The sequence below is a fragment of the Mizuhopecten yessoensis genome, unplaced genomic scaffold (assembly GCF_002113885.1).
Source record: "Mizuhopecten yessoensis strain PY_sf001 unplaced genomic scaffold, ASM211388v2 scaffold6021, whole genome shotgun sequence".
NCBI classification, from domain to species: domain Eukaryota; kingdom Metazoa; phylum Mollusca; class Bivalvia; order Pectinida; family Pectinidae; genus Mizuhopecten; species Mizuhopecten yessoensis.
In genome coordinates this window covers 163724-188516 of record NW_018406340.1, presented here as the reverse complement: position 1 = coordinate 188516, position 24793 = coordinate 163724, and the positions used below count along the sequence as shown (strand labels likewise).

The 24793-nt window shown below is 34.5% G+C and overlaps 1 protein-coding gene across 1 annotated transcript; it reads right to left on the bottom strand.

The window, feature by feature from the left end:
* Positions 1 to 7441: 7441 nt before the first annotated feature.
* LOC110451439 (cartilage matrix protein-like) lies at positions 7442 to 24409 on the bottom strand. The gene is made up of 12 exons (XM_021499457.1): positions 24287 to 24409; positions 15495 to 15510; positions 14010 to 14633; positions 13618 to 13662; positions 13236 to 13271; positions 12548 to 12759; positions 11955 to 12177; positions 11226 to 11357; positions 10995 to 11021; positions 10008 to 10442; positions 9627 to 9755; positions 7442 to 8864 (listed from the first exon to the last, which is right to left on the bottom strand). The coding sequence occupies exons 1-12, from the start codon at positions 24323 to 24325 to the stop codon at positions 8761 to 8763; spliced, it is 2022 nt and encodes a 673-aa protein (XP_021355132.1). The 5' UTR covers positions 24326 to 24409; the 3' UTR covers positions 7442 to 8760.
* Between the last annotated feature and the right edge of the window lie 384 nt (positions 24410 to 24793).

Sequence of the window (24793 nt, the reverse complement as noted above, 5' to 3'; positions counted from 1 at the left end):
TTAGTATTGACGTCGGTAGGTTTTGTTTTATGAATTTACGTCTGAGATTAATTGCTTGTTAAGAGATATAAGATAGATTGATATTATAGTGTGATAAAGAATATAAACAAACACAATAGCAATTCCTAATGCAAACATAAATATAGTGTAAAAAGGACCGGGTGTTGTTCTGGCCTAATTAAGATAGGGATATACCGCGTGATTCCTAATAAGAGTACGTGATCCTTGTGATGCTTCCATACTCGGGGTGAGTAATTAACGCAACTATAAACGCCGTATCACGGAAAATAAATCCAGCATGCCTAACAAATAATTTCCTGAGAAAAACCCCCCATTCATAGTTGATGTCCTCATGAATTATCAAAGGTCAAATAAAAGCGTTGTTGATCGTTCGTACATAACGTAAGCATTGGTAAAGTCGTTTGTTCCGATATATAGAGGTTACACAATGAGTGGTTGTTGTATATGGTATTTCTTTCACTCGAGTTAGTTATTTTTCAAAAGTTACAAAAAACACGAGCTTTACCGAGTGTTTTTTTGTAACTTTTGAAAAATAACTTACGAGAGTGAAAGAAATACCATATGCAACAACCACGAGTTTGTGTGACCTGTTTCTACCACAATGAAAAAAAAAAAATACTCCGAGGAAACATTGACATGTTCTGTATGCATATACAGTGTATATGGGTTTGTTTACAATATCAGATGGTATTTCTTTCTTTCTCTCTAAAGCTCGTGGTTTTTGTAACTTTTGAAAAATAACTAACTCGAGTGAAATAAATACCATATACAACAACCACGAGTTTGTGTGACCTGTTTCTACCATAATGAAAAATATCCCGAGGAAATTGACATGTTCTGTATGCATATGTGTTCAATCTGATTAAAATCGTCTGTTACATGACTCCGCCTGTAGTACGATGTAAACGAAGCCATGTAATATAACATATGATTTTAATCAGATTGTACGAAGTTAACGAAGCCATGTAACATATGATTTTAATCAGATTGCATATGTGTTTTGTTTACGATATCAGATGGGGCGTAAGGATATGACCTGTAGTAAAATGCCGCTTATTAATATGCAAAAATGACAATTTCAGGAACAAGTGGAAATATTATGATTTATTACAAATCATAACAAGTACGTAACACATTTATTGTCTTCAAAGCAATAAAGAGGTATGGCGGGTTGCTATGCCTATTTCCCCAAAGTTATGTTACGCTAGTGCGCGCATCCAACCGTGTACTGTTATGACGCGTCCTCAGGTATTTTTTTATACAGGTAGCTATATCGGAATCCTGTGTCTAAGAATAGATTATTGTAAACATGGCTATTAATACATGCATTTAACGATAAAGGCTCAACACAATGCTTATTTCACGTTATTTATATTGATTTATAACAAAGTATACGCTTATATGTAATACAAGATCGTGCAATCTATACGAAACAGTTTTGAACGGATTTAATTTTCAACACTACTGCCTGTGTTCGGTAAATCGGTAGCATTCAGAATGAGTTCTGAGAAAGTATCCGGTCTCGGGCGATAATCCGCACGTCGAGCAAAACATAAGTACTACAATACCATGGCTACGTGTGAGCAGCATCCAACAGTACGAGCACCTGCTCGACATTCACAGTACCAGCCGGTTATATTGCGCTGTGAAAATTCTAGGTTGTGTTGCTTTGATGAAATGTGGCGGGAATTAAGACGAGCATGAACAAGGTCGGGTTCCTCACGATTGACATAGATGACATTTCAAGCAAATGAGGCTGTCCTCGCTGATAAGTTTTCCCGCATTTTCGGTAAAATATTTCCGATAACAACAGTTCATTTTTCTTGCTTGGCCTTTTTTTATTCTGACACAACAAATCCCACATATTTGGTATTTCGGCATTATTTGTTGGTGTTTGAGCACTAGATATAATTAGTTTGCCAGTTGGAGTGTCAAACAGTTCATAAATTTCATCAAAGCTGTACTGTACACATGTGCAGGGATTTGTTGACATGCTTTGATAGAAGTATATCGCACTAAATAGTAACGAAAGTATTACTAACAAAACTGATAAATCAATAGGTATGTTATTAAAATGTAAACAAAATTTTCCATCGATTTGAAAAACAAGATATTGCTTCATTAAGGAAAATGATCACATGCCTAAATATTTAAAAAAAAAAGAAAAAGAAAAAGAAAATAACTGAGGGAAGATTCGAAGCTGCACCGTTTATTTTTTAGTCACAAGTAAACTGCGTTACACATTCGGCTACATAGAACATATGGATATTGGCAATTACAAAATGATTTAAACCGAGAAACACATGTCGCAGTTTAGAGAAACTTGATCAACCCTGTTTTTCATTATTTCAGCACTTTCCCAATGGAGGACCACTTTTCCGTAATACGATTTGTTTTTGCATATTACATCACGGTCACAAAAAGTTTATTCAAAAGTTGGTCCTCGGATGGGAAAGTGTTGAAAGTATTTTTTTAAGTCCGGGAAACCCCATCACTTTCATAGATATAGTGTATATGGCTATACTTGCAGTATCATATAAGCAAATTACCTAATTTCTCAGCAGTTTAAAAATTCATATTCAATTGGTTCTATATCTTTTGTATGCATTTTTGATACACGAAATGTTTTATTCCTTAATTTGTTTACCCGTTTTCATAAATGCCGACTTAGGGAAATACGGGCAGTTTTCCGCCATACCTCTTTATAGAAACCAACATAAAAAATTAGTAATCACAAAAACAATGACGAACTACTTTCTGTGTATCATCATTTCTGCCACCGCATGAAGCGGCTTTCCCGCCAAATTGTCCATTCAAAGGAGTGTCGGTCAAAGTTCACCGTGTCAGCCAATCAAAACGCGTTTAGAGTTTATACCACGTGTGTTATACAACAGTTGTAATGATTAATTGATGCCTTGGGAATTGAATAACACCCACCTATTGTGGTAGAAACATATATATATATTAATATTTTGTTTAAATTGATGACTATAGAAATCAATCGATATTTTCTGTTGAACTAGTTGGAACAGTTAGTCATTGCGGTATTATTAATTAACTCGGGACTGAATTTTAAAAGGAAATCAATAAATATAGAATACACGACAGAAATCTGTCCCCAAGGACCCCGAACGGCAATGTGATATGTGTGTGGTCGGTGTTAAGCTCTGATGACATTTACAGATATCTCCTTTAGTCAGTCGATGAGAGCCTCGTCCATCTGGATGACGCTATACATACATAAACATACAAATGTATAGTGCATTTTTTACCGGTGATTATCAGGGATTATCCATTTGATAAAGCCCGATGTCTGCTATTGGTCGAGGGCTATTATTGTATGTGATATAGCTTTTACCATGTACTATTCTCTATATGTCGTTACTACAGTGAGACGTGTTATATCCTTACATGTGAAGATATCATTTATAGCAGCTGTTTGTCAAACCAGAATGGCACTTTCTATTGACTGCGTAGGTTTTCAGTTTCAAGTTCAGATGATACGACTGCAGAACAAGTGGTTGTGTCGGTACACGTTTGCATCATACATATGTTATTTATACGGTCACATTTTTGTTTGGAAATCTTACCAGATACTATCAGCAACGCCAGAATTGCGTTGTGTAACTCATTTAAAATAATCCTTTGCCAGTACTTTTCTGACGCATCAATAATTTTAGGTCTCGTTACTTTGAAAAAATGTAATAAATTCAAATTTAATGGTTTTCTCGTTAAATACAATATATATTTCCCTCGTATGGTAGAATATACCGATACTTGTGATATATATTGTATATGGTATTCTACGGGAAGCCATTAGTATCCTCTATACATCCAGACTAGTATTTGTACAGTGAACAGGGACAGTGAGACTAATTGACGGAATAACAGCCATCTGTTGATTTAAAGTGTTATATGCTACATGTATATCAACTGGTTACATAGTTAGTGATTTCGACTTTGGGAATATACTATGTTATGTAAGTGATCGATTTGTTTTCATTCACAGCAGTTATTTGTTTATAATATGATATTTTCAATTTTACCTAATACTAGTGTTTGATCTTTATTGAAACTTCTATTAAGTATGTAATTTTTATTATGCTGTATTCATAATCAGACATATTTGTCATGTCAATTAAAAAATGTAATAATTTATCAAAATACATCCAGAGTAATACATTAAAGAACAGAACAATATTTCTACAAGTTCCAATGAACATTGTATGACATTATCTGAGTTACCCCCCCCCACCCCCCCCTTAATATGGTTTGCATTCCACCATAACAACTATGTCCAATAGTATACTCGTTGCCCAGTGATAGAAAATATATCAATGACGTTATGGTGAAATGCACTCAGAAAGCGATGCAAAAGGATAAACAAATGTTTACAACATAACATTATAAACAAGATACGGAGACGGAATATCGCTTCCCAATGCACAAAACAGTTAACCGCTTTACTGCTCTCTTTGAATGCACCGTATACACTCTCATAAGATGAACATATCTACTTTAGTATACACAGGTTTGAAACCGACAATAGTCAAGGTTTTTTAAGTATGCAGAAATAAATATCACAGACTCGTAATATTGTCGGCTTAATCCACTGTAGAATGTTTCCACACCTGTTTGTGTTCATATAGATACACTATTACACATCCTGTATAACAAGGCTTGCAATTACAGTATTTTCTTTATATATGTTTTAATCACGTCTTTTACGTAACTTGTTTGTTACTGTTGTGAATCCATTGCCTGAATAAAATTCATCTATTAGAAAAGACTTACACACTGTAAGAAGCGAGTCGTCTTTTCAGAGTTATATCAGTAAGAGTCAAATAAATAACCAAGGTATGAATTGAAGCGGACCGGATTACTTAATTGCTGAAAATAAATAAAATCTTTCAATAGGCATATCGTGAGTCTGTTCTGATAACTTTTAGAAAGTCACCGAATCCTTCGTTCCAACTCCAAATTGATAAAACTAGGTCAGATGAACAAAGGAATATGGAAACCCTTGAAAAAAACCAATAATTTATTTATAAGACCATGTGCAAGCGTGTTCTGTCTCATCGACGACACCCGCTATGCAAATGTAGGTTAAATCTAAGTGTTGTCACGTCACGTTCTCAAAGCGTGAACCAAGGGAGTTATAGCGAGACAACAAGGCACGCGAATAAGCATATCTCCCAGAGAAATACACTAAGCTGCATCTCTGGAAATCCAGCATGTGTTGTAAGGTTGTCTGTCAGCGTCAATGGTCTTGGTGTTAAATTTCTTCCTTCCTTTGTGACCAAGATTAATCGATTGTGTTCATATAGGCATTTAATCTGGCTTTTTCCAGGGTTCATGCAAGTATGAACGGGGGGAAAATTACTTACACACCACATTAGCGGCGAAGCGAAGTGTGTATGTATAGTTCCAAATCACTATCAATGGAAAGGAAAACCAAAATCACCATTTAAATTACGATTTTTTTGCATTCATTCATAAATTCAGCATTATGACGTAACATTGCAACGTCATTTCGGGGATCTCGAAACTAATTCACGTGAAAATTTCTCACGGCCCCAGAATGAGCGACCTTGTTGAGGAAAACATTGAAGAAACAGTGGTTTAATTTGCGAATTAGCTATAATTTAAGTTAGGTAATTCTGGGAGAAAGTTTCCACACTGTAGCCTCGTGTACGATGGAGTCGAGGGATGATGATTCTCGAGAACGGAAAGGTAGAGGTTGACAATCTGTTTGAGGAAAGCGGTATTAATTGTGACGGGAAGTGCATCTAGCTACACGTAGATTCATAGATACAACAACATGAAAAAGTCTCATTTGTATGTCGTGGCAGGAACATTATGAACCGTAATTCCAACCCTGCGTCCCTCGACGTTCGGCTGTTTGTACAAGTCTCGACTACGCTATGCGCGGCGTATGTTGGCCTAGTGTTTACGTGCCGCGTTCGTCATGATCGTGGAAATTCATGGATAATTCAGTATATGTGTAAGTAAATTCACCTCTTTTGATACCTTCTAATGTTAGAAACATTCAGATTGATATCTTATATCGCCACTATTTTGATAATTGTGCAGACCCATACGTGACATCGAGTTTGATCTTTTGTCAGATTGATATCGTCGATACGTTAGACGACAGAACGTGTCACTAATGTCAACTATAGTTTAAACCCATTTATTTTTTAAAACTTCTTATACTTAAAATAATAAAAACCAGGACAAAGATACGACAAAAAACGACAATTCAATTGCTTACAGAAAAGCTGTTCATACTAATATTAACAGCTGTTTTTCGGGTCACATGTGCTACTATTAACCAATCACAGAACCTGTAGCAAATTATATATAAATAAACGGTTGTGATATAACTAAAAACATATATGTACCGCAATAACCTGAAATGGAAACGTTTGACAAATATTGATAAATGGTAGAAAATAATTTTGGATACGTTATATACTAGTCAATTGATGTATTCTCTTTTGTGTATTTGTGTAAATTGGATATAATCTAGGATGACATTTTGCTACATCACTTATCCCGACTCGATATATACATGTATACGTAACACTCACCGGTGTCCTTGCCATGGACTTAATAGAATATACCTGTACTTTTAACGACTTATTTTTAATTTTTAAGGTTGAGGTTATCTTTTTTTCTGTGGATGTTTTTTTTTTCTTTCTTTGGATTTTGTGTATAATTGAGTTTCCTTTCTGTTGATCATGTGTATCGTTGAGATATCTTTTATCTGTTGATGTTTTGTTTCGTTGAGGCTTTCCTTTCTGTTGATCATGTGTATCGTTGAGATATCTTTTATCTGTTGATGTTGTGTTTCATTGAGGCTTTCCTTTCTGTTGATTATGTGTATCGTTGAGATATCTTTTATCTGTTGATGTTGTGTTTCGTTGAGGCTGTGGGTCAAGTATATGATTTTTCTGTATATGGTTAAACAATAACATCATCATCATCATCATCATCATCATCAGTTTTCGTGAATCATAATTTGTGAACCGCTTTGAGACGACCTACGAACTAGGTTGTGATAAAGTGGTATATAAGAACCTCGAATTATCATCATCATCATCATCATCATCATCATCATCATCCTATTAAATTTTTCTGATAATGAGATTACACCGAAAAACATTAGACAAAATGGAATGAAGCACACAAAATTAAGGCTAATAAATCAAACCAAAACCGAAATATACTTCATTGCCCTTTACATTGAAACAACTCTTCAATAACATAAGTGTAAAGTGCATTACTTGGTTTTTCAGTTTGCAATGCATAATAAAGGGTAATTGAATTTGGGTATACTAACACTTTAGATATGGGTAAGTTACATGATTAAATCGAGTGTCAATTGTCTTTCCGTACGTAGATAAAACAAAAACTCTTTTTAACTGCAATAGCTTTGTATTTAAATAAAATTATAAAGATATACAAAAAGAACAACATGTAAAAACATACATTGGAGTACATTATCAGTGTGATACAAACATTGTTGAAATGAAGATTTACTTTTAGTAAAAAGGAAAAAGGTATTCTTCGCAGACGCGCATAGAACACACAATCTGTCTCATTATTACCAATCAATTGTCCCGGCGGTGTTTTCCTACTGTGCCACGCACGACAAGGTCAATAGAACTGAAAGAGGATTGCTCGATTTCTGCCATATTGCCGACATGTTTTTATATAGATAGAACCAAATCACCGTTGACAAGTGATTGGGTCTTTTGCTAATTATTAACACAAATTATTAAAGAATACACAAAACAGTTTTAACACATTTAATAAAAGATGTGTAGATGTGTATATAAAATAGGTCATATACTAGTCTTGTGTATTATAATTCAATCATTCAGGCGGTTATCGAGTATGGGAAGGACATATGACATCAGGTCAAAGGTCACATAAAGGCGGTAGCATAGACGCACCAAATGTCAAAACGCATACATTCTCTTACATTTGGTAGAAAAAACGGTGACTAATATAAATGAATTATACCACAGCATAAACAGGGAAAATCTCAAGTCGCGGGTTAAATCATGGGTCAATAACCAGGTACTCAGAAAGACAAGCGTTCCCACCACACTATATATCAAATCCCAATCAGTATCTCATTCACTTGTCTAGATGAAAATGAGGCTTTGAAAATATATCTTTATAAATCAATAAAATAACTATACATATCATAAAAACAGATTAAAGAATATAGTTGATAGAATAGCATGCCGCCAAAAAACGACGAGGACTTGTCAGACAATAGAAAAAGTGTACACTGTACAATATCATTAAAAATCGATGGAATAGTGTTTTGTTATCTATCATATAATGGGTTTTAAGAAAATACTTTAAAGAGGACTTGTCGGACAATATAAAAAAAGTTTACAATATACAATATGATTATAAATCAAAACTATAATTTTAAAGAAGTGTTTGATAGAATAACAGCTTTTACACGTTTCCCCCCAAAACAGCATTGCGGGTATATACAAAACATATATAATAAAAAAAATGTATACATTACACTTATACTAGCGGCGTATACAAGTCTGTGGGTCATTATTCCGTGAGTCCCTTTCCAATGTATCATAGGCAGATGATGATGCAGCCATAGGTCCTTTCTGTTGTTTTACGATAACATAATCACACAAATGGTCGTTTGATTTTGATTACAAGGAAAGGGCCCAGAGTAGTGCTGAGTTTGATGATTTAGTTGGAGGATTCAGCTTTTTCCAGTAATTCGAGTAGTGTCTTTATCTCTTTCAACTCCTTCTTGTCAAATGCGTTAAGCTGATGCAAACCTGGTTTCGCTTCTGTAATGTACAATCACCAAGTGATCCAAAATTAAGCTTTGTTGCATAGCAATGATGTTAACTGATCACGTCAGATGGATTGTTGCAAGCATAAAAAGGCACATGTTCGTTTTAGATATATGCTAAGTCTAAAACTTAAGAAATTCATAATAAAGGAGGACTGAGTGGAATTACAAAACTGTATAACACGAAATGTTCGTGGGCACTTTCCTTCGTAGTTTGAATCCATTTAGGTAGTTTCGTGGTACAAACTTTCGTGGATATCGCTATATTTACAAAAAGTATACACGTTTATCATCAAAATTTGTTGTACATATATTTATTTTCGTGGTTCAATAGCAACCACAAAACCACGAATGTTTATACTCAACGAACATTTCATGTTACACAGTATACATTATCAAGTGAGTGACATGTTCATATGAAAGCATATTTTGATGGTTCAACATTAAACAATATTAGTTAATTTACTGTTCACAGACGAATGAATCCCGACAATATTACGTCAGTATAAGATTTGTCGAGACATATCGTAAGGTTATGTTTGGACGAAAAGCTTCAAATGTAAACAAAAATGTTAAACAGTTCCTTTTATACTGATTCAATTCACTGCAAATTTATTATATCATCAATGAAAACTCTTTTATTTATAGATACATTAGACACCGTTAAGTAGAACGTGCCTTTATATTTACATGATATAAAAATATGACGTATACGATTTGTTTTTATTATCACATAAGATTTACAGAACACACAAACCTTGACAAACTTTGGAGGTCAGACTTTGACCGATGGAGTATAACGCGGAGAAATCGTCGACTTTAAAATAGCTATCAAGGTTTGAGGATAAGGATTTCAGCTCGTCTTCTGCAATGTACTGCCCGATGCCTGTAAAAACACAAATAGAATAACTGTACAAACAGAGTAAAACAAGTGAACATACCTTCACTTAATAAAAATATTCAGATACACAAAGACTCATATTACACAAAAAATATCTATATTACGCTACTACACTTCAAAACCACATCATTGATAAAAAAACTGTTTAGAAATATTGTTTTGATTTACCTTTTGACTATTATTTTCGTCTTCGTATTTTAAAGCTTCGTACCTCTAACAATGATAACTATAACTCACCTATTGCAAATACACGTATTCCCAGGTCATGCGCTGCTTTTGACATTTGGTTAGTTTTCTTAGGCTGTCGTGAAGTCCCATCAGTGAGCACAATTCCAATCTTCGGAACATCATCTCCTCGTGCACCTTGCTCTGGAGTGAACATCTTGCAATACAGCGTTTGTATAGCCTCGGCTGTATACCGTTGTCCTGATCTCCATTCCACGTTTGAGATGGCCTTTTTCATATCATGTAACGATGTGTACGAATTCAGGTTGAACTCAATCTTTGATGTATTGGCGAAGGTTATTAGGCCAACACGTGTGGCGTCTACGCCGATGTCGAACTGACTGACAACTTCTCCGATGAAGCCGAGTAGTTTGTCAAAGTCCGATTGTCCGATATTAGTGGATGCGTCCGCCACAAACACAATATCTGCCGTCCGTTGTCCACAAACTACGAAAAAAAACCCAATGATATACATAGTTTTATAAGTTCACCGTCAGTGCTATTTTTTATACCTTGAGCCAGTCTTTTTGTTATTGATTCTATGAATGATCAGACCGGTTTATGTCCGGTTTTAACCATTTACAAAAATCAAGTATTAATTACACGCGATTAGTTTAATTGCTAAAAAGTTTTAAGATTTTGTTAAAAAAAACAGTATATGAGGGAAAGTGTATTATATGACTATTTCCATATTCAACCCCTTAAAAACACTCGACCAATATTAGTCCTCAGGTTAAAATTCACGTCTCGGGTTGTCACGGCGTTAGATTAAGAAATAGTCATTTGATAAAAAATCTTACTATAAAAAACACGCCATTATAGTCAATATAGCTAGACAAAATATTTAATTTTAATATCTGATTGTCTTATGAAAAACATCTTAAAAAATTAAAAACACTAAATATGAAATAATGAGTTTCTTATGTACTTTCATCACGTCAATTGAAAAAGAAGTTAAACTTAGTTTGGGAGTTCTCATAAATTAATTGTGTCACTTACTCTCCTGTGGCGTTTCCTGTGTGTTCTCTGGAGAAAAAAAATAAATATATGATTAAGTAATGGTGCAAAACGAAATATTGTATGAAAACCTTTTAGCTTCAATTTTGACTGAATCATGACTTGAAATTCATGTAAATGTATTCACACATGATAGTCAAAAACACTGTTATCTGTATTAATTTCCTCATAACATTCATTTAAAATATCATGCATGACAATGTTACTGTTTACCTTTGCAAACTCTGTAGGCTAAGATTTCTTTGATTTTGTCAAGAGCTCCAAGATTTTTGACAGTGAAAACAAAATCTGAATTCGGTTCGGATGCAAGGGTGTTTAGCTCAACCTTGTTCACGGATCCCACACCTAAGTAATCAACATTTAAAAGTAAAGAATATCATGAAATATTTTTGCTCCGTTTAAAAATATTATTCAATTATAGCCTTTGGCCGAGGTCGATACCTGGATTTATCGACCCGAGAAAAAACATATTAACAGATGACGCAGTCCGAGGTCAATATATCTTTTATCGGGTCGATAAATCCAGGTATTGACCGAAGTTAAAGGCTACAATTGTTTTATTATTTTCAAAACATTAATATTAGCAATCTGAAAAAACATAGCAAAAAGCTGCGGAAGCGGGACGATACGTTCATTTGGAGACACGTCAATATTCTATTTTTAGAAACACCCAGTCCTTCAACATAAATCACGCGCTCCAAGTCAATATCAGGGTTTATCGGTGGACACGTGATTCACTTCTGGCCAATCGCTTGTCGGGAATAATAAGACCATTTATTCATACAAACATCAATCGGACGATTGCATCGATGGTGTCACAATTTTGTGCAGAATAAAACACTGAATTATGTTGAAGAAGGAACACTTTTACATGTCAGTAAAATTTACTTTTTGAAATATGTAGTTTAGTAAAAATCATGAAATAAAGTCGGGATATCTCACCGATAGCAAACATGTAAGTCCCCTCGTTAAGAACCTTTTCAGCTTCCTCAGAAGTCTTTTTTGGTTCGTTAGAGCTACCGTCCGTGACGATGATGCCAATATGTGCCACCCCTTTCCGGGCCCCATTCATCACTGAGAATCCCTCATTCCTAAGCATTTGTAGAGCCTCGTGGGTGTAGGTGTTACCACCCCTCCACTGTATATTCTTTAAGGCGGATTCGACCTATTGAAAGGTCAGGAGGGAATTTTAAACTTCTCTAACTGTCAACTCTCTTAAAAAGATATTTTGAGAATAAAACACAACAATGACTATGATTTTGACACCGTAGAACCATATCTAAAATAAATGATAGTAACATCCCTTAATATTTCTGTCTTTCACTATTATAACACGATAATCTGATTGCTTACAGTAGGATTAATATATTGGCAAAATTGTTGGCAAAATACGGATCCACCTCAACATAATCTGATAATGTGTCGATATCGACTCAGGTTATGCCTTCATCTTTTGCAAATGTCGACACAGGTATCTCTGAAGTCGTAAGTATACTACTTATCTACTTATCTGTTATTACTATCAATGTTCCTACCTCATCCTTATTGGAGTAATCATTGAGCTTGAAGTGCATGGTGGCAGTATCACTGAAGGTCAGGACGCCAACACGGGTCAGATCGGCGCTTACATCTAGGTAATTGATAACATGTTCTACAAACTTAAGTTCCAGCTTAAAGTTTGCTTCTGAATGAATGCTGCTCGACTCATCAAGTAGAAAAAAGACATCGGCAGGTTTTCCCTGGCAAACTTTTGAAAAATAAGAATTTTTATTATTCAGAACTATAAAGTATTAACAGGAATAATGTGTCACTACACTCAGAGAGTTACAATGTATGAGAGAAAAGAAAACATATTCGGAGACAAACATATTTATGATATATTAGAGTCCTAGGGTCACTGGTGTAATTAGACAAATATGATACACGAACAGACACCTTTTGACAGAAATTATGGCATTCAAAATAGCATAACTGGCGTCAGAAATAGATATATGAAACGATTCAATTCATTAGTGCATTATTTTATCGATGTATTTTGTGATGAATTAAATAATATCTATTTTTTGGTTTTATTGGTGTACATTGGATATGTTGCAGCATAAAAGCAGTTCAATATCTTGTGTTCAAAAGAATATGTGAAAATATATATCATTCTGATGCAACGATTAAATACAATTGAACGCTTAAAGCTTTTATAAAGCATAACTGTGTGGCTATGTGTACCTTCATTTGGGTCCTCTCCCTGTGGTATATCAGGAACTGCAACATCAAACAGCAATTATTGGTTTCATTTTCATACAAATACCAACATACACATGGTATTTATATTTTTTGATACACGAGTAGTAAAAACATATCAATGAACTTGTTTCAATACAGACTAACTCTTACTGATAAATGTACCCTATTACCAACCCATTACAGAAAGATAATTGCTACTCTGCTTATTTCCTTTCTTTCTTTCTATTGATCCTTTTGAAATCAAAATGGGGACCCCACCTAAAAAATAAACAATATCGATCTTTTAGGCAACACGAATGACAACAGGCATGGGGTGGCTACACACGACCTGTACTTGTAGTAAATGTGAGAGAGTGCTACTTACAGATTGGTTGTTCTATATTAATTACAGGATTCGGTGACGAAACAGCTGAAATAAAAAAAAACTTATTACATTGAACATTATTAAGCTTTTAAAATACGTAATTGTGGTATCACTCATTCTTTAACTAAATGATACAAATATTATAAAAAATACCATCGCACATAAACTAATGATCATTTATTAAGTCGAATTTAAGTTAAGTAACAAAGTACTTCAGCAAAGTATATTCAGTTATTCTATTATTTTTGTTTATTATAATATCACAATAAATTTTCAAGGAAAAGTGCAAAACCCAATCTATATAAATGACTGATGAATAGCATTTACAATTAGTATACTAGTTTTGCTGTATTTGATATTTGTATATATATAATGTCAAGTAGGTGGCTTACGGGAGCACGCCCTGTAAGACAGAGTCTCTTTGACGACCTTCGTGTTCAGTTGGTTGTAGCTGTCTACAGTTATCATAAACTTGTTGTCTGGGTCGACAGAAGCTATTCCAAGGAGTTCTTCCTTATTCACATCAGGTCCGATACCGACAGCAAACAAGTATATACCGTCGTCCTTAGCTAACTGCGCTTGCTCTTGCGTTGCGGCTTTGCCCATTTTGGTCGAAAGCCTGTCATATTTCCCAGGGTTGGTTGTCCCGTCTGTTAGGATAATACCCACGTGAACTACATCGTCACGAGAACCTTTACCGGGAGCAAACAGATAGGTACGCATGCGTTCAATAGCTTTATACGTCCTGGTGGCTGGTCCTTGGCTATACCGAATGTCGCCAACGTCTTTAATGACTCTCGATTGGTCACTTCCGGCGTTGAACTTGAACTCGTCATACGCATTTCCGCTATAGGAGACCGCGGCAAACTGGACATCCTCCGGCCCAACGTCAAAGCGTCTGACTACATCTTCGATGAAATTCTTCTGGATATCGAAATCATCCACTGATATACTACTGGATGAGTCGACAACGAAAGCGATGTCTACCTTGCATTTCATCTGATCTACTTGATGACCTGAAAACATACGGATATTTACGTTTTAGCAATGAAACATACATAGTCATGTAATATAAGCAACAAAACGTAAGTAAAAAACTATATCAGGCGTCGAAGTGACACCTTTACAAAATCAAAACACGAACACATTTATCTCCTAAAACCACTATAGATTTCCCCACTCTCGACTCATTGGGAACACCTGTAAGGCAATGGTAAACGTTGTTTGGTAACCAACTAGTTGGCAACACGCAGGAAGCGATTTTATTTCCCAATTATGACAACATATAACAATACTTTGCGCCTTCTCCAACCTTTGTAACGTCATATTTTATAATTGTTTCCTTTTTTGGAATTGTTTATGCTTTCGAACTATACACCAAACTTTTCCCCTATCAAAGTTTGTTTCGAACTTAAACAGTAATTGCTAAATTATTTTGCAAGCTTTCGAAAACTTCCATTGTCATACAAAGAGCACACAGGATTGATATCACGAAGACACAATGTGCCGAGTCAGTAAAGTCAGTTGTAACAAAATATCGCGAAATGACACCGGTCGTTTGCACTCTTTGCCTAATAAAGGAAAGAGACGTTTTCGAAAGCTCGTAAAAGAAGATTTAATTTCTGTTTGTGTTAAAAACAAACTAAGCATTTCACGACTATATTTCGTAAGTGAAACAGTGAAAAACGCCCATTGACAAATATACAAATTCCAAATTTTATCGAGAAAAATATGCAATACTAAAGTAAAATTTAGCTGAGATAGAGATTGATTTTACGATCAAAGGCTTAGGAATCTCCCCTTTCAGCATTCCGTTCAAAGGCAAGCATACTAAAGGAAATTTATTTTGACTAATTAACACATTCAAATGTACTTACCAGTAGTCAGTATGATCTGAAAATACAAAAAAGCAAAGGAACAAATAGGATTGTATTTTTTTTTCTTTTTTCGAATAAAGTCATATAAATAGACGGTAAAGCTAAACTTCAAACATGCAACCAAATGCAGTTTGGGAATCAGTTGTTCAAAATAAAGACCTAAATTCAAAAATTCCCTATGTTAAGGATAATACCTACATTCGAAAATATGAGACGCAGTGTCAGGAACTATGATCCCCAGGATATTTTTCCCATCAAAGAATACCTGGGGTTTTAAATTTTACTCCGATATACCAGGTAGCCAGAAACACCATAGATAGCAAGATATTCTAAGGTTCTAACGGGACCTGATTTAATCTGGTCAGGTATTTTACATGACTTCCAGCTCTTGTGTTGATGTAGCAGGTTCGTGTTTCTATAACTTGCTACAAACAGGAAATGAGTTGCTGATGATCAGGTAGAGTCAACCTGTTACTTAGATAGATGAATATACTTTCAATATAAACTTTGTTTATTTTACAGCAATAAAAGTTATTTCAACTTATATTAATCACTCTTAATGGCCCGGATGTAATAGCGTGGGGTAACCATAGCACCCGGAAAAAACGCACGCGGTCGGGTAGGTGACCGCAAACCTTTACTTGTAAATTTGTTTGAACGTAAATCATAAACATTTTAAGGTTAAGGCTCAACAAGCCCCCAAACAGATGTAATAGTCGCCCTAAATGTCAACCCTCTGGTAAGTCATATTCGAATACCCTTATCAAAAATCGGAATATATATGTATGTAATTTAAAGATATCGAACTGGTACATGATCTTTTATAAAGGGACATAACCAGGTTAATGAGGTCAAAATACGGCATTAAGGGTGATGTAATGATAAAAGTTGCTCACCAGAATTACAAATTTTCTATCTCTTAAGCGACCAAACTAAATGTTTCATGAAGGGCTTCACTTTTCTTTACCTATGTGAGGAGAAGTATACCGGCCTCATAAGAAAAAGATTGTTGCTATGGAAAAGTAAAAAAAACATAATAAAACTTCTGCGTATCATATTTGACCGGTATATATATGTAAAACCATAAACATTTGACCATATAAAATGTCCCTTTTCAATACTAAATGTTTTTATAAAAGAGCTAGAATTTTAATAAACATTATTGTACTTTTCACCGTCAATGTTTATAACATGTCCAGCGCATTCATACAATCACAGAATGTTATCAAATGGCACATCATCTAAAGTTCATTTATCGATCAAGGTTACTTAGCCTATGTTTTCTTATTTATAAATTGCTAAGATGTTACCAAGTGATTTTACTATGATTTATTGGTTTCGCGTGGCAACACCTATCTTTATTTGAGGTTGAAAGTCCTCTCACCAGCTAGCAGAAGAGAAATAAAGCTCTGCATGACCAAGGTGTATAAATAAACTTTAAATTATGGGTCATTTCTCAGCACTCAGTTGGATCGCAAAAGAGATTGACATGTTATAAGTCCAGTGAGCTATTTTTATTAAGACATCAGCCTTAATGCCTTATTTTTGAATATGTAAACCTAGATATGTATTTTTTGTATAGCCAACGCACAAGTTCAATATATACAAATAACATATATGAGTTCAGATTTTTAATTGAGGAACATGACTGATCAGGGGGTTGGAATTTTAGGTGACTACAGCATCTTTTAGGGGGCTTGTTGAACCTTAATGGCACTTTTTTATATTTGGTTCAGATAGGATATTACTTATGGACAGATTTACATTGAAAAACATTTTTGGTTTCCCATGTGTGCACTATTCTTAGTAAATTTATATTGAAAAATCCTATCAAAATAAGTTGAACATAATTATGTTAATATAAAATAGATATTCTACTGCACTTAAGAAAATTGTTTTGTTTTAAAAAAAACCCATTGTGAGATAAGAAGGGATGCATGTATATGTATGACATCAATAAAAATAGCATCATGACATAGGTGTATCAGACATATTAACTTCCTGTTAAATATATATATATAGTGGGAAGGTCACTTGCGGTTAACGAACAGTATATATTTGTTAACTTGTTGTAATGGTCAATAATAAACACACTATAGTAACTCCTGTGTTATTGAAAGACTGCGAAGAATGTTTTCTGTGAAGATAGTGTTTAACATTTTACGATAATACAAATTTGACTTGTTATATGACCTTAGGGAGTACAAGATGTTCTTTCCTGACTAGAACGTGTTTGTACCTAATACGCCTTTGTGATTTAGGATTTTGGGATCAAGGTTATCGTTTCCATGTACAATGTATTTAACTCATATATCATTTAGCAGGATGGCATGTTCCTATTATTATAAAATTGTCTTTATTGCTATAGGAAAACAAAAGTTTTTACTATGTCATACTTTGTTAAGAAATATTACCAAACACAACATTGTTGTCATCTTTATGAATAGCATATTTATATTGTATTGTATTATACATTACTAAAAGTAGCTAATTATCAAAATAAAGCATAACCCATTAGCCACAGGCATCCTTTATAGACGCAGAAGTTATTGCATAATATCAAAATAACTGCATGATGGGATGAAATAATAATGTTTTGGAGAAATATTATGCCTGATACGATAAAAACACAGATATGTTTACTTTTTTACTCGATATGGCCTCCAATCTCCTGTTTAGTAAGACAAAGTGTAATATACCAATACACTTGTAAACGTATCTATAGCAAAAGTTTCGTTTAAAGAATATGGAGACTTTTTAATAGGGACACACATACTGTTGTTTTCATTATTTCTTAAGAAAGAGTTAACTAACAGATCAGTGTAAATACATTTAATAAAATTCAGCTTAATCGCAATATTTAGAGTCATGCAAAGCAGAATGAAATGATATAATGACATATAAAGGAACATAACTTTAGGAAAGTTGATTGAAAAAATAATAAAACATAATTTCTGATACTATTTAAAGAACATCAAAAGTCCTGGTGAGGGTGAAATCTTTCACCTATTCAGAGGTTCATCAACATTACAGGTGCTAGCCCCGTCTGTCAATGCGCCTAGTAAAGTTGTGTTGACAGACGACGCAAATCCCTTATTTATGAAGTGTGTTGAGGAGGGGGAGTACACGTACAGTTGTAGCCGGATCTTAAGGTTTGTATGGTGTAGGGTAATGTAAGGTTTGTATGGTGTAGGGTAATGTAAGGTTGAATAACAATGTATCAATATCATACGCAGTAACAGTGTTAGACAGAGGTACGTGAATTTCCATAACAGGTGAGTAGCCAGCCTATTAACACCAAAGAAGTCACAGTATGCATCCATTTTTTCTTTCCATGCATTCACTTCAAAACTATAAAACCACAGTTATCTAACATTTAGCTTCCATTAACCTTTCAAATGCACGCTCCATTAGCTAATACTCTATAAAGGTAAGATTTCTTCACACCTTTGATAATGTGGTTCATAAATATATGGCCATACATTCTGGTTCGCATATCTGTTGAAAACAAATACCACAGGATATGACTAACTGTTTTAAGTCTCCCGAACGATAATAGTTGTCAAAACAACGTGTGCTGCATTGTCAACCTCAGATAGGAAATGTTGGGCGTTTTACACTATGTTGCAGAACGGGATCAAAGGTCATTGCTGCGCCGTTGTATGTCTATGCATCAAATGAAACCATTGTTACTTCAATATGAAAGTCTAACGCTGAGGTACATGGCTGAGTGGTAAAACACACAGACCACATCTTTCGCATTATACACAGCCATTCAAATTCTTCCACATTTAACACATTAGTATGCACAGCTTTTTGGTCATATTTAAACATATTAAATACGTGCTTGGAATATTAAGTATCTTATTTTTTAACAGGAAAGTTTAACGTGTATTTCATAAATAATAGCAGTTTTCTAGAGTTGCAGACCGAATTTAACATCTATAAAATGTGCAGAACGATCAGTCTTTGCTTTGCAGTAATGTTGTATAAGCCGCTGAGCTCAAGGTAACAAATATTCTCTGCTTATATGTCTTTCCAATATATAAGATTCGACAATGTATTACTATCTGTGTGCGTTTGGCAATTGATATAGATAATATTATAATCTATACTCTCACGTTAAAGTGTACCACGAATCGAAAATATTATCATTCTATTTGATCGAAACACAAAAATGTTGAATACCACATACAAATCGGTCGGTCCAATGCCGAGATATCGACCTGTTCTAACAAGACTTGTTAGAGAGCGAGAACAGCCATACAGCGTCAGATTGCGAATTAACATGATTTTCGAGGAGTTTTATAATCATATCGCCAGAACATTCGTACAGTTGGTTGAATGGGAACCAAACTGACGAATCTGAACAGGGTAACACAGACCATAGACAGGTAGCATTGTGTGTCCGGTTTCTGAACTAATGCATAATTTGCTGAATAAACAAATTTGAGGGAAATTACACAAAAATGGTTTCTATGCTGTTGATCCACATTTTTTTTACATATGTTGCTGCTGTTTTTGAGTAAAATATCATATCAATGGAAATAAAATATATATAAAAATTATCTTTAAAATTTAGATTAGAAAACCTTCATTGCAATCTTGTTTTAAGATTTTGTTTAAGCCATTTTCATCTGCTTTGGCGGTAAATATTCTGGTGATTAAAATACTTTGATGTCACGTTAAAGATGTCACAAATTTGGATAAAATCCCTCAGATGGTACAGAAGGAGGAGATTTCAAAGATTTTACCTCTATAACCCCTATTCGTACCAACTCCACTGCCCCCAGGCGGGCCACACTAACAATTTATACAATATAGAGTCCCTTTGGCCCAAAGATGATCCAGACTAAATTGGGATAAAATCCATATGGTAGAAGAAGGATTTCAAAGCTTTTATCTCTATTTCCCCTAATGGGCCCCTCCCCTCTGCCCCAAGGGGGCCAAAACCCACCGTTTAAACAAAATTTAGTCCCCTTTGTCCAAGAATGCTCTAGACTTAATTTGAATAAAAGCTCTTTATCCCTACAGTAAAAGATGGTTTTACCTCTATTTCCCGTATTGGGCCCGCCCATCCGCCCCCAGGACAAGTAGCGTTTTAAAGGAGAGGTTGACGGACGGACGATGGACGCCGCGCCATGGCATAAGCTCACCGATCCTTCGGACTAGATGAGCTAAAAAACAGCTATCCGACGGAACACAGAAGGACATGTGTCCCTACCTTAAGAGCAATAAATGATTTATTATACCGAGACAGTAAGATTGGTCAGGCTTTTTAATCTCGTTGTCCTCTGATAAAGTCACTCGGAAGTCAGATGTCCTTTATTTAATTTATTAGAAATACTCCGAACAGGTGAATATAACCGAGGCTATTTGAGTGCAAGAGAGAAACAGACTATTTATTCCTCCTATATCAGAGGTAAAACAATATACATTGTGCAAAAGCGCATAAGGAAAAGGGATATGTGAAATCAAATATTGATCTTAATAAGTAAAATATAAACAAATTATAATGGGAAACTGGAGAGATAAGGAGGGGCTTCACAAAAAAGAAAGTCTTAGATATGCCATTTATTCGTCAATAGGACAAGTCTACAATGAGTAATTGGATGTTTAGACAAGACGAATTAATCTTAAATATTCTGACCATGAGACAAGACGCATCAATCTTTCTTATTATGATGATCAGACAGGACGCATCAATCCTAAATAGTCTGTTGATGATTAGACAAGACGCATCAATCCTAAATATTCCGATGATGATTAGACAAGACGCATCAATTCTAAATATTACGACGATGATTAGACAAGACGCATCAATTCTAAATATTCCGACGATGATTAGACAAGACGCATCAATCCTAAATATTCCGATGATGATTAGACAAGACGCATCAATTCTAAATATTCCGACGATAATTAGACAAGACGCATTGATCCTTAGTCAAGATGCATTAATCCTTAATATTCCGACAATGATTAGACAAGACACATCAATCCTTAATGTTCCGACAATGATTAGACAAGACGCATCAATCCTAAATATTCCGATCATGATTAGACAAGACACAACAATCTTTAATGTTCCGACAATGAGTAGACAAGACGCATCAATCTTTAATGTTCCGACAATGATTAGACAAGACGCATCACTCCTTAATATTGTGATGATTAGGCAAGACGCATTAATCCTAAATATTCTGATGATTAGAAAAGACGCATCAATCCCAAATATTCTGTTGATAAGACAAGAGGCATCAATCTTTAATATTATAAGGATTCGACAGGCGCATCGATCCTAAATATTCCGATGATGATTAGACAAAACGCATTAATCCTAAATATTCCGATCATGATTAGACAAGACACATCAATCCTTAATGTTCCGACAATGATTAGACAAGACGCATCACTCCTAAATATTATGGTGATTAGAAAAGACGCATCAATCCTTAATATTCTGATGATTAGACAAGACGCATCAATCCCAAATATTCTGTTGCTTAGACAAGATGCATCAATCTTTAATATTATAGGGATTCGACAAGGCGCATCGATCCTAAATATTCTGATGATGATTAGACAAGACGCATCAATCCTTAATATTCTGATGATTAGGCAAGACGCATTAATCCTAAATATTCTGATAATTAGACGCATCAATCTTCATTATTATGATGGTTAGAAAAGACGCATCAATCCGAAATATTCTGATGATGAGACAAGACGCATCGATCCCAAATAAATCTTCATTATTATGATGATTAGACCAGACGCATCCATCTTTAATATTCTGACAATGATTAGACAAGACGCATTAATCCTTAACATTAAAAGGATTAGACAAGATGCATCGATCCTAAATATTCTGATGATGATTAGATGTGACGCATCAATCCTAAATATTCTGATGATGATCAGACAAGACGCATCAATCCTAAATATTCTGATGATGATCAGACAAGATGCATCAATCCTAAATATACCGACGATGATTAGACAAGACGCATCAATCCTTAATGTTCCGACAATGATTAGACAAGACGCATCAATCCTTAATATTCCGATGATAATTAGACAGACGCATCAATCCTAAATATTCCGATGATGATTAGACAAGACGCATTAAGCCTTACTATTTTGACAATGATTAGACAAGGCGAATCAATCCTAAATATTCCGACAATGATTAGACAAGACTCATTAGTCCTTAATATTCCGACAATGATTAGACAAGACGCATAAATCCTAAATATTCCGACAATGATCAGACAAGACGCATTAATCCTAAATATTCTGATGATTAGATAAAACGTATCAATCTTAAATATTTCGATGATGATTAACAAGACGAATCAATCCTTAATATTCCGACAATGATTAGACAAGACGCATACATCCTAAATATTCCGACAATGATTAGACAAGACGCATTAATCTAAATATTCTGATGATAAGATAAGACGCATCAATTGTAAATATTCCGATGATGATTAAAAAAAGATGCATCAATCCTTAATATTCTGATGAAGATTAGACAAGACGCATCAATCCTAAATATTCCGACGATGATTACACAAAACGCATTGATCCTAAATATTCTGATGATGATTAGACAAGACGCATCACTCCTAAATAATCTGATGTTTAGAAAAGACTACGTAAAACGTTGTTGACAATGACGAGTACACTCCATACACAGAAAGACACCTGGTCATTTCGTTGATGTGTATCTTATTTACATACTTACATTGCGACTTTCAATGCATTTAAACTGATTTATCTCGAGTTACTTTGTTCGATAATTGACCATTAAGAAACAGTTGGTTTCGGTAAACTATAAATGACCACGATGTTTGTGAAATCATGTAAGCATTGACTCTATTAATGAAAAAAGCATGGCAGTTTGGTTCTTTTCAACATTACATTTCCATGTATCGTAACAGCTACGTACTACCTATTTGATATTACATTTTGTAGATGAACATACGTTAATATATATCGCCTGGTGATCCGATCATTTACATCACCATAACATGGACAAGCGTCTCTTTAATTGAGAGCATATCTGCGATATGTTTTAAACAAGTTCAAGTTCAAATATTTTATTTTCGTGTCAAACACATAGTGTTTATAAAATCACAATACATATAAACATTTGAATGTAAAATGTGTCTAGCCAAAATGACTTATTAGACACGTTATAAGAACAATCACACTATTTACTATCTTCAGACATGTAATGTTATTAACCAGTCTTTGTAAAAACATTTATGCTTGATAAAATTGTATTTGTAGCAGGACTATAATTTCCATATATATATAATACCATGTACCCCAACAGGGTAAGAGATATACAAGAGTGGTTGGGCCTATCCCTACCGACAGATCATATATCCCCCACCCCATACCTGCACATCTAAGTATAATACATGATTTAATATGGGAGAAACATAGTTCTTCTCCTCCACATAAGAGAAAGTTGGATAGCTAGTGTCTTTTGAAGAACTGGTTCAAACATCACATATCTGATAAGTTTTGTTTATATCATTGGAAAATTAATATACATTGTTTGTTTTCGTAAAAATTACCGATCTAAGATCATCCTAAAATAGACATTCCATTAAAAATTGATATTCGTTTTCTTCATCATTGTTGCACAATTTACATAACCTATTATTGACAGGAATCACAGGTCGGACATGCCTACCTTTTTCAGTTGAACTTGAACTTGAATTTGTCTTAAACATTGAAACGCAAAATTGAAATGTTTGTGCAGTAGTACTTACCGCTTGGACCGCAAGAACAACGCACAACACCCACTGCATGGTTTCACCTCCACTGATTCAGGTAAGGACCGCCACTTTAAACAGATAAATGCTTCCTTTTAAAATATTCACGTTCTTGCTTTGTCAGCAATTCTTAAAAACATCCAGTTAAGCGTGCAATATCCGACAGGTAAACGGTCGAATCAATGTAAGGCAATCTCCTACAACACCTGTACGCATGTCTACAGCTTAAAATAGTGTTTTATTACTCCTCGGTGTTTTTAAAATCAGACCACAATCACTTCATAATAAAATCATTATGTTATATAATTCTGAATGAGAATATTGTATTTTTCATATAAATATATAAATAAAGAAGTAAAACATAGATCGAGAAGAAAGTCTGATAACAAAGACAGTAAAGATATTGTAATTTGTTCTTCAAAATATGATATTTCCAATTTTGTGCGTATCATTTTGTATGATTAAAAAAATATTTACAAGCAAAACATGAACAATAAAATAAAT

What these genes read in the sequence shown, in the direction of transcription:
- LOC110451439 (XM_021499457.1), bottom strand. Translation starts at nt 24,325, where the DNA reads ATGCAGTGGGTGTTGTGCGTTGTTCTTGCGGTCCAAGCG. An exon ending in GTCTTACAGGGCGTGCTCCC is followed by an intron (nt 13,663 to 14,009) that starts GTAAGCCACCTA and finishes TTTTTATTTCAG; the next exon opens with CTGTTTCGTCACCGAATCCT. An exon ending in GACTTACATGTTTGCTATCG is followed by an intron (nt 11,358 to 11,954) that starts GTGAGATATCCC and finishes TTGATTACTTAG; the next exon opens with GTGTGGGATCCGTGAACAAG.